Source organism: Galeopterus variegatus, unplaced genomic scaffold (genome assembly GCF_000696425.1).
Source record: "Galeopterus variegatus unplaced genomic scaffold, G_variegatus-3.0.2 Scaffold1054, whole genome shotgun sequence".
NCBI lineage: Eukaryota > Metazoa > Chordata > Mammalia > Dermoptera > Cynocephalidae > Galeopterus > Galeopterus variegatus.
The window spans coordinates 1,936-13,484 of record NW_007727165.1 but is presented as its reverse complement, the minus strand read 5'-3'; the positions used below and the strand labels follow the sequence as shown (position 1 = coordinate 13,484).

At 43.8% G+C, this 11,549-nt stretch overlaps 1 protein-coding gene across 1 annotated transcript in view; it reads left to right on the top strand.

Moving 5' to 3' along the window:
* The window catches only part of UPB1 (ureidopropionase, beta), a 22,196-nt gene extending 12,023 nt beyond the window's left edge, over positions 1-10,173 (top strand). The window contains exons 4-6 of the mRNA XM_008574508.1: positions 4,537-4,631; positions 8,101-8,262; positions 9,940-10,173. Coding sequence (XP_008572730.1) covers positions 4,537-4,631; positions 8,101-8,262; positions 9,940-10,173 — 491 coding nt within the window. The remainder of the gene's footprint in view (positions 1-4,536; positions 4,632-8,100; positions 8,263-9,939) is intronic.
* Positions 10,174-11,549: the final 1,376 nt, after the last annotated feature.

Below are 11,549 nucleotides of genomic sequence, written 5' to 3'. Positions count from 1 at the left end.
GTGCTGATAACACTAAGGCCACGGGTTCGGATCCCATATATGGATGGCTGGTTGGCTCACTTGGGAGATCGTGGTACTGACAACACCAAGGCAAGGGTTGAGATCCCCTTACCGGTCATCTTTTAAAAAAAAAAACACGTTTAGCCACATCAAGCAGTCTGTCAGTTCCATCTCCTTGAAGCAATCTGTTCCCAGTTCTCTGCCTTCCCCAATCTGAATTAGTTGTACACTCTGCTGGCCACATAGCTGTCATCCTGGGATCTCTCTCTCCCCCACTATCCTGGGGAGCCCCTTTGACTTGCTCTTGTGTTTCTCTAATCCTATGTCTTCCTCTTTCTTGGTTTACTCCTTCATTTTGGTGGAGCAGTTCCCTGAGAAAGAACTCATAGGAGGTAAGCTTTTTGAGACCTTGCATATCTGAAAATATTCTTCCACAACTTGCTTGATAAGTTTGGTTGGGTGTCAAATTCTAGGTTAAAACCATTTTCCTTCAGAAGTTTGAACACCTGGCTTTATTGTCTTCTAGCTTTGGCTCTTGTTGACTAGCCCAAAGCCATTTTGATCCATTATCTATGACGTGTTTATTTTTCTTTTTTGCTAATACACTACAATTTCATAATGATGTCCTATTGTGTGTATCTATTTTAATCCATTTTTCCAGGCACCCAACAGGCTTTTTCAGTCTAGAAACTTGGATTCTGCAGATGAAGGAAATTTTCTTGTATTGTTTTATTAGTCATTTGGTCCCCTCTTTCTTCTCTCTTCTCTTCCTAATATTCCTACTATATTAGGATGTTGGAACTCTAGACTATTCCTTAATTTTCTTATATATTTTCTCCTATTTTTCTTTTGTCTTTTTGCTCAATTTTCTGTTAGATTTCATCTAACTTGTCATTCAGCCCTTCTATTCAGTTTTTCATTTCTACTGTCATATTTTAAATTTACAAGAGTTCTTTTGGTCTGAAAGTTCCTGTTTTATCACATCCTATTCTTGTATTGTGGTTGCAAAATCTTTTCTTTAAGGATATTGAGTAAATTTTTTTCTTCCTGCATGGTCCCTACTTATTCCAAATTGGTCTCTTTCTCTCTCTCTCTCTTTTTTTTGATTGTCTGCATATACTTCAAGAATTGGGGGACTTAAAGTTACTTGCAAACTCTGAGCTTATGGGAGGGGCTTATCCACTGAGCTCCATTATAGGATGGTCTGGTTTAATGGTAATCCCTAAGAAATCCAGATATAGTATCTCTGAGTCATTCTTTTCAGGCTGGTCAGATCTTCCTTAGAGAAGATTCTTCTATTGTCCTATCAAGAAGGGAAAGAGGGCAAGGTCTGGCATGCTAATGTTTACTTAATTCCTCTGTTTTGACACTGACCTTTCCTTATCTGTCCTGGATTCCCCAAAGCCAGAGACTCTCTCTTTAACTGGCTCTGGAGATTGAACCTCTAGCCTTCTGCTGGGGTGCAGGGGGCAGGTCCCAGCATCTTGGAGTAGAATGAGGACTTGGACTTCTTAAGCAGACTTTTAACCAATCCTTCTGGTTTATCACCCTTCCCCACTTTCAGAAGTACCCAGTGCCTCTGGTTCCTGAGCTTTTGGGGAGGGGGGGGAGATCTATGATAAAGTGGGCTGCTTCCCAGCCTTCTCTATCACTGGTGGGATTCAGTTTTCTCCTATGTGCTAAGACATTTACACACATCCCTCTGCTTCCCAGCTTCTCATGCTTCAGTGCTATTGCCACCTCTCTTAGTGCCCTGTCCTAGTGGGTTTCTTCCTTTGCTTAAGCATCCCTTACCTGTCATGTTAGTGGGGATTCAGGAAAGAGCATGAGTATGTGGCCAGTTTGTATCTGCCCCAGAAGTTCATGTCATTTTCCCTATTGTTACATTTGTACTTTCACTCTTGTTTATGTGACTCTTGATATCTTGTTGCCTCCATTAGACTATAAGCTCCATGAGGCCAGTGCCTGTGTTTGTTTTTCCCATCCATAACCCCACCTGTTTTATATTTAGTGGCTAGAACAATCCCTTGTGCATGACGGGCACTAAAACATATTTATTGGATAGTTTAAACCTCTTCCCTTTGTTGGATCTGGAATTTCCTCTCATCCATCAAGATGCACATACACCCCCTCTTTGGGGCCCTGGGGACTCCCCCACGCAGAGCTGGGTGCTTTGTTCTGCCAGGTCTCACAGCCACACCAGCTTGTAATTCATCTCCTTCCCTCTAGGCTGGCAGTTCCTGAGGACAGGGCTGGGTCTGAGTCATCATCCTGACTTACCCAGCACTGGGTCAATGAATGTGGGAACCCCTTCCCCTCTAGTTTGAGAACTGTAGTGGGGACTTGGCAGCCAGCCTCATACAACCTCCATTCCACATCTTTCTTTTGAAAGTTTGTTTACATTAGAGAGGTTGTATAAACAGGAAACGAAGCCATCTATTCTCTGGAGGCACTTGAGTCATTCCTAATGCTCTGAAAGCTGAGAATTAATGGTCATTAAGGAGCATTTTTGTTTTCAATAGCTTTTTTGTTGGCTTCCTTAAAATAGTTCATCTCTCATCATGGAAGGCAGAAGGTGAGTCTGGGGAGTCTTGAGCCTGGTTCCAGAGCTCCTGGGGCTGTTGCTGGCTGTGCCTGCTGCCCATGAGGATGACCAAGATGGCAGTGCTGCCATTTGTGGTATATTCACTCTAGCGCAATCTTGTGACCAGGCTTCCTGGGTCTGGGAGGAGTTGGGAGGCTGAGGCTTTTCTTCCTTCTCCATGGCATGAGTAGGGTCACTCTGCTTCACAGGGGAGTTGGGGATGAACTGCCTATTACCACACCTGCTCGGCACATGGGTGGGGCTTGGGGAATGTTGGCTACCATCATTGTTCCCCAGCAGTCCACAAACCCTTTGTGGAGGCCAGTTAAAGCACTGCCTGGTCACATTGTGCAACTTTCTGCAAATCTTCCTTAAAAATTAGTCAGTTCAGAGTCAGCAGAACAATGGCAGATGCCTGGAAACTTCCATTAAGATGATCAATCCCTGTAAAAGAAATGGATTTGGGTATTGTGAAGCAGGAGATCTAAAGAATATAGTGAATTGTTCCAGACAAGGAAGTCAGTACTCCAAACAAGAAGAAAAAGTCAAGCAGCCCAGTAGGAAACAGCCCAGCAGGAAATGGACAAATGGTATGAACAAGAAAGCATAGAGGACAAATCCAGAATGGCAGTGAACGTGTGGCAGTTGCTTACCCTCAAAGGTGATAAGGGAAACTATTTAATCACAGTGAGATGCCAGTTCACACCAGCAGCCTGGCAGATTGTAAAAAAATATTATAACGCCACATGTTATAATATTCCGAGTGTCACTGGGAGTGTGGAGCAACATTACCCAGCCAAACATCCCGGGGCCCACCCCTCTTGTATTACCCTCTGTCCCCGGCACAGGAGTCTACCATTTTGAATCTGGTGTGCTTGAGTATGACAAACATCTTTGAACTGTTACAATATATCATTCAAACCCATTGTTTGAAAAAAAGCAAACAAAACCTAGTAAGTTTAATGAAATTTTCTACTGAATTAGCTGCCTGGTGGGGTCTAGCCAGAGATCATAGGAATAATGCATTTATCCTTGGAGGAGCTCATCCTGTCCAGTGACTTCTTGTGGAGTCATTAAGTAAGTGGCTTTCCTTATTTCTGAAGAAGCCTACCTGTCCCTGGGAGAAGAAGGTCCCAGTGGTGATGCCCCAAGGGTCCCAGTGCCATTCTCAGTAACCCTCTGAAACTTTCCCCGAGAAGTCTCAGTGGAGCTCCTACCAATCTGCAGATTGTTGTGGCAAAATGTACATAATATTTATCATTTTAACCATTTTTAAATGTACAGTTCTTTGCAATTGAATACATTCACATTGTTGTGCAGCCATCACTACCATCCATCTCCAGAACTTTTCTCATCGTTCCAAATTGGACCTCTCTATCCATTAAACAGTAACTCCCCATTATCCCCTCTCCCAGTCCCTGACAACAACCATTCTGCTTTCTGCCTCTATCAATTTGACTCCTCTAAGTCCCTTGTGTAAGTGGAATCATACAGTATCCATCCTTTTATGTCTGTCTTTTTTCACTTAGCATGTTCTTTAAGGTGCACCCATGTAAGCATGTGTCAACGCTGTCCGTTTTAAAGGTTGCATAATATTCCATTGTATGTATAATACATATTTTGTTTATCCTGTTGATAAGCTACTTGGGTTGCTTCCGCCTTTTGGCTATTGTGTATAATGCTGCTGTAAACATGAATGTGCAAGTATCTGTTCAAGTTCCCGCTGCTATTGTTTTTAGACCATAGGAAAGACATTTGGCCCAGCCCCTTGTTTTGCCATGAAGCCCAGAAGGTAGCGTCTGCCGAGCACCTGCAGCCAGGGATGGGACTCAGAAGCCAGGCTGCAGCACTTCCAGGGTGTATCCTCTTGTGGTGACCTCTTGCTGCTGGGCTGAGGAGCCCCTCAGAGGCCATGCACATTGATACGATTCCAATCTTTCTCCTCTTTACAGCTATGCCCTTTGCTTTCTGTACAAGAGAAAAGCTTCCTTGGACAGAATTTGCCGAGTCAGCAGAGGACGGGCCCACCACCAGATTCTGTCAGAAGGTAGGACGTTAACTGCTCCTCTGGCAGCAGCTGCCAAACACATGCAGGTTACAGGGCATGGCCACAGTTGTCGGATGTGGCCCTTCACCATGGAAAACGAACCCCTTTCGTGCTTATTTTACCAGGAAAAATTAAATAAGATTACTTGCTGCCTTTTTTAGTGTACTTTCACTTAATATCACAGAGCTTCGGAGCTGGAAAGGCCCTTAGTGGCTTTTTCAGGTGAGAGAGCTGCAGCCCAAGGAGGGGTGGTCTGAGGGTGACTTCTGTAGTAAGTTCTGCAGCTGGCAAGTGGCAGAGCTGGCACTTAGGGACCAGGGATGCTGATTCTTTGTCTAGAGCTCTGCCTGCTCCACTTGCAGTTTGCTTGAGTCACATGAGCTTCTATGGCCTGTCTCATCAGTATAAAAATTGGTTTTGATTTTTCTTTATTATAACCTCATAATATATGTTGTATGATCCCACTTATTAAAATGTCCAGAACAGGCATCCATAGAGACAGAAAGCAGATTAGTGGTTGCCAGGGTCTGAGGTCACTGGGGAAGGGGAGTGACTGCTAATGGGTACAGAGTTTCCATTTGGGGTGATGAAAATGTTCTAAAATTAGACCACGGTGATGATGGCACAATTCTGTGAATATACTGAAAACCACTGAATTGTACACTTAAAAGAGTGAATTTTATGCTGTGTGAATTACATCTTAATAAAGCTGATATCAAAAAAAACCCCATAACTTTCAAAGAAGTGACAAATGGTAATTTATCCTTATTCTCACCTCAAACAAAAGAATGCCTTTCATTTCTCTGTGTTCTCTTTTAGACTATACATATACCGAGGAGTTTTGTGGGCAGAGCTGTAGTCATAAAAAAATTATTTGTACTGAATTGTGACTCTAAACATCAGTTTTCTGAGGCTATAGGAAAAAAATCTCTCTTTCACTGGGTTGTTTATTCCTTGCTATGGAAAAAAGAGGAAGGGGAGTGGTTAGGGGACTGTGGTAGATGGTAAGCCTAAACCAGGGCTGGAGGAAGGGTGTGAAGGAGAGCTGGTGCCAGGGTACATCGAGAGGGACCTGGGGCCCAAGGCTGCCCTTAGCATGGCTCCTAGTGTTGCCTTCCAAGTGCCTGGTCCTCTGTCCCATCATTAAGGTCAGAGGTAACAATGGGCTAGTTACAGTTAAGGACAAATGACTGGCTAGGGCTGCTCATCCTGATGGTTATCAGGTCCTGACATTTTTATTTGAGACAAAGGAATTTGGTGTCGAAGAGCTTTTTTTTTTTTTTTTGTATAGGTGAGAAGTATGATGACGATGATTTTTTTTATTGTGGTAAAAAACATATAAAAGAAAATTTTACCATCTTAACCATTTTTAAGTATATAGTTCAGTAGTGTAAAGTATATTCATATTGTTGTGCAAAAGATGTCCAGAACTTTTGAATCTTGCAAATCTAAAACTGTACCCATTAAACAATAGCTCCACATTCCCCACTCCCAGCTCCTGGCAACCACCATGCTACTTTCTGTTTCTGTGGATTTGCCTATACAAGTACCCTATATAAGTGGGCTCGTACACTATTTGTCTTTTTGTGACTGGCTTATTTCATAATTGTCATATGCCATTATTAGCATAACATCCCCAAGGTTCATCCATGTGACAGGATTTCCTTCCTTTTTAAGGCTGAATAATATTCCATTAATATGTAAATACACCATATTTTGTTCATTCATCCATTGATAGACATTCGGGTTGCTTATTTACTCTTGGCTATTGTGAATAACGCTACTATGAACATGGGTGTACAAACATCTCTTAGAGTCCCTGCTTTCAGTTCTTTNGGATCCGAACCTGCGGCGGAAGCGCTGCTGCACTCCCAGCGCTGCACTCTCCCAAGTGCGCCACGGGCTCGGCCCGTAATGAAATTGTTTTCTTAATTTCCTTTTCAGATTGCTCATTATTAGTGTATAGCAACACAACTGATTTTTGTGTGTCAATTTTGTATCCTGCAACTTTGCTAAATTTGTTTATCTATTGCAACGGGGTTTTTTTGTTTTGTTTTGTCTTGTTTTTTAAGAATCTCAAGGGTTTAGTACTTTGTTTCTAAGATTCAATCATGTTGATATCATTACCTCTGACTACTATTTAGTATGCAAACAGGTGAGTACATTCCCTTTTTAGTGATGTTTCCCTTAACAATGCACTCCTAGGTTTCCTCGAATCCCTTGTTACCCAAACAATGGTGCAAGAAACATTCTTGAATGTGTCCCTTTATAGTTGGGTGCACAAGTTTCTTTATGGTATATACCCAGGAGTGGGATTGCTGGGTCCTAGGGTGTATGGATAAGTTATTTCATCAAGGATTGCCAGAATCTGTTTCAGAATAACAACACCACTCTATACCCCCAGCAGTGGTACATATTTGGTTCCTGTTTTCCCATGAACTGGCCAACATTTTAGGTTATCTTTCTTTCTGTTTTGCCAATTGGATGGTTGTAAAGAGCTATCTAATTTTTCCGTCAATGATGAGGTTAAGCCTCTCTTCACATACTTATTAACCATTTAGACTTCCTCTCACTTATTCATTTAATTTATCTATAGGATCACCATCTTTTTTCTGTTAATTTGCAAGAGATCCCTGTATAATCTAGATGTGCATCCTCTGTTGGCTGCAAATATATTCTCCCAAACTCAGCTATCTATAAATTTCATTAAACGGAAATATGTAATTTTGATACAATTCAATTAATTATATTTCTATGATATGGTTTATGCTCTTCTACCCTAAAGTCAAAAGATATTCCACATTTCCATTTGGAGTTTACCTTTGAATATGATCTTTACTTTTCTCCATAGAGTGAGCTACCTAGATCCCATCAACAACTCCCTAAATTAATCTTTTCTTCTTACTGCTTTGTGATGCCACATCTACCATAATCACGTTTTCATGCATAAAATGGGTCCGCTTTTGAGCTCTTTATTTTTTTCTGCACTATTTGCCTGTTCCTGTACAAATATCACACTCCGTTCACTACCATGGCCTTGAGGTAAGTGTAACTCTCTCTTCTTTATTCTCTCTCTCTCTCATCAAAATTGTCTTAGGTGTTTTTGGATCATTTTCATTCCTTTATACATGTTATAGAACAATTTTGTTGAGTTTCTAAAACAATTTAATAAAATTTTAAAGTTTTATTCAATGTATAAATTAATTTGGGGAGTATTGCTATATTTACAATGTTAGTTCTTTTTTACAATGTTAAATTATTTCATCAGGGCACAAAGACAATTATTATTCATATTTAGCTAAGCATGGGCATCAAGACGACACTGGCATATAGTATTCCAAACAACGAACGCAAGTGATAGCTCTGAACCACACCTAATTATTCAGTAGAATCATTGAATTCTTCTCCAATAAAAAACTATGATAATTGATTTGAAAGTGGAACTCTGCTATGTTCATCATTTTTCTAGCTGGCAAAGAAGCATGACATGGTGGTGGTGTCCCCCATCCTGGAACGAGATGAAGAGCATGGGGATGTTTTGTGGAACACTGCCGTGGTGATCTCCAATTCTGGAGCAGTCCTGGGAAAGACCAGGAAAAACCACATCCCCAGAGTGAATGATTTCAATGAGGTGAGCTGCCCATCAGATGACTAGCCCAGCTCGTGTGACTTCCTTCCTTGCATAGGTCTCTGTGGCCTTTCTGTGGGGGATGTTCTGTGTAGGATCATGCTCCACATCATGCAGCGCTGGAGCACAGCATGGTAGCTGTGGTGCTCAGGGTCTCCTGACATTACCTGCATTACACAGGCAGACAGCATTCAGGTGGGACTCTCACAGGAGCCCAAACACCTTTAGCACAGTGGGGTATACAAAGAGATTTGGCTTCCTGAAATTCTTCTTTGAATTAACTGGTGTATAAATTAAAACCAAAAAGTGCACAAACGTGAAATGATTCCTGGGTTCCTTTCGGGCTCTGAGCTCCTAGCCTGTCATGGTCTGTTCCTTGTCTGTAGCTCACATGATATCTTAGTTGGTCCACGTCACATGTCAGGGTGACAGTGGGTGAATGTGCATGTCTGTGTACATGTGCGTTTTACATGGGGCTTCTTGTGCCCATAATCAGGGCCTAAGTCAGGGGCTGTTTTGATTGGTTGATGCCAATTTGTGGGTGGATGAGAGGGAGGGAGTACAAGTTTGCAGGAGGGAAATGATTGCCGCCTAATGCCTAAGATACTAAATCTACTTGATTTGCAATAAATACAGTTGTTGAGTATGTGCTGTCCCAGTCCTTTGTCCTTCCTCCTCAATTGTGGGGGTCCCAGCCACTCTCAGGCTAGTCAGGTGGATGACCTGGTGCATGGCTAGACAAGGTACCCCAGGGAGAAGGAAGAACACTGCGTTTCTCAGTAACAGCTGGAGGGTGGGAGTGGACAGACATGACCCTCACCTATTTACCCTGGGATTAATCTTTAGCTCCCTGCAGACAGTGTGGGGCTTTTCTTAGTGCAGCAGGATCCACTCTGGTGTCCAATATATGTGCACATCCTGGTTGCTGCCCAACCCTGGCCAATTTTGAAATGAATGGGAGGAGGCAAAAGGCCCCTGGAATGGATCTATTTGGGACCCCGACTTGCCCTCCAGCCTCCCCAGGTCTTCACCCTGAATGGCCAGGCAGGGAGCAAGGGTGGGAAGATGGGGTCCAATCTGCTTGCCCTGCAGGGATGTCCTTAATCCCAGGCAGGACACCCAAGGGGCTTTGTGGAGAAGAACACTTTTAGAGTGTGGGTTCCACACTCAGATTTGGCCTCAATCAGCTGGGCAAGTCACATGCCCACTCAGGCAACAGCTTTCTCCTTTGAGCAGGGAGAGTGTTTCTCTGGATGTGCTCTGAGTCCTTCAGCTCTAACATTCTGTATAAGGATGTGTGGTTGGTGAGGGCATTGGCTGACTCACGTTAACACTGACCAAACCTCATCCTTTAGTTGTACCATGATCAAAACCTCATTATAGCTTTGTCCTTGAAATATTATAGAATGTTGCTTTGGGGATTTTTTGACATGTCACGAAGGAGGTTGTGATTAAATGCTTAAGCCATGGTGATTTCCCCTGATGTTGGCTTGTTATAGTGTCTGGGTCTTTGGTGGGTTTTTTTTTTTTTAACATATTGAAATTCAGGAACTTAAGTAGAGTCACAGCTGAGAGTGTTATTTTTGGACTGGTGGTGATATTTCATTTTTTCAGCCAAGTCTAAGGAAAGGGAGATTCTACAGCTCAGAGGCATCAATATATGTCCCTTTGTTTTTTCAGTCAACTTACTACATGGAGGGAAACCTGGGCCACCCCGTGTTCCAGACGCAGTTTGGAAGGATCGCAGTGAACATTTGCTATGGGCGGCACCACCCCCTCAACTGGCTCATGTACAGCATCAATGGGGCTGAGATCATCTTCAATCCATCGGCCACCACTGGAGCACTCAGGTCACTCATTGGGCAAGATCTGGGGGGGCTTCCTGGGGCCCAGCCATCTTGCGCCCAAGACTAGGCTGCAGGGCTCAGAGGTGGGTTTGGTAGACTGCAGCAGGCAGGCGAAGCCACCAGGATGTCTAACAGATCTGAGCCCTGGATCGTATATTGTATGTTTAAACAGCTTTTTAAGTGAAAAGAATTCTCAAGATGACAATTAGAATCCCCCTCCTGCCGAAGAACCACTGTATTGTAAAACTGTACTGTACTTTGCTATGATTCTGAATACTGAGATGAAAATAATACCTCCCACCCTCCCACATAGTCAGGATTCAAAAAGCTCCATTTTGTGCTGCACCCGGCGGAGCTCCGGACACGTGCGGGGAGTCACCTAGAGCCAGACTCCAAGAGCCTTACTCTCTAGGCACCAGGGGACAAAGACTTGGGAAGAGTGGCCAGCTATGGACTTGATCAGATGCAACTCCAGTTCTAGGCAAACACTTATCACTCAGGGTGATTCTGTAGATTGTCCAATAGAGCCGACTTAGTTGCTGCTTCTGTGAAGAGTGACATCGTAGTTTCCACGGGAGGAACTGGATAACTTGAAAGTAGGGCATCCTTCACCCTTCTGAAGAGAGGAATAGTGGCAGGTGAACAGGTAGTAGCAGGTGGACAGTCTGTATGTGAGGTTTTCAGATGCCTTTGCCTGAATGAGAAACCTGCCTCCATGAGGACATCAGATGTCTGGCAGCCCTGGACATCAATTCGAACAACTATCAGTGCATGAAAATACCTTCACAAGAGCTAAGGAAGCCAGGAAACAAAGAGATGTGAATTAATTTGCTAAAAGTCTCAGTTATTTTGTAGTAGAACTTGGATTCAAATCGAGGCATTGGGTTCCAAAAATCTAGTATATAAGAAATCAAAGAGGACTTCTGGTCAAGATGGTGGAATAGATGGTCCCTAGCGTCACTCTCTCCCACAAATCAACCGATTTAAACTATAAAAACATAACATCAAGTGCATATGGAACAGGGAGACGTCCAGCGGGGGAGGCAGAAGCTCCACAGAGACCACATGCCCTGCGGGGCCGCCGTCGCACGATCTGGCAGATAAGCTTCACCACCACCACCTGGCTCCATTCCCAGCCCAGCCCAGTGCGCACAGAGTGGGGAGACGTCTGGCAAGGGAGGCGAAGGCTCCACAGAAACCACACACCCTGTGGGGCTGCCACTGCCTGATCCAGCAGGTAGGCTTCACCGCAGGCACCCGGCTCCATTCCCAGCCCGGCCTAGTGCACTCGGAGAAGGGAGATGTCCGGCAGGGGAGGCGGGAACTCCACAGGGACCACACCGCTGCTGTGTGATCCAGCAGCCCAGCCCAAAGCGTACGGAGCGCAGAGACATCCAGCAAGGGAGATAGAAGCTCCGTAGAGTCCACACACCCTGTGGGAGG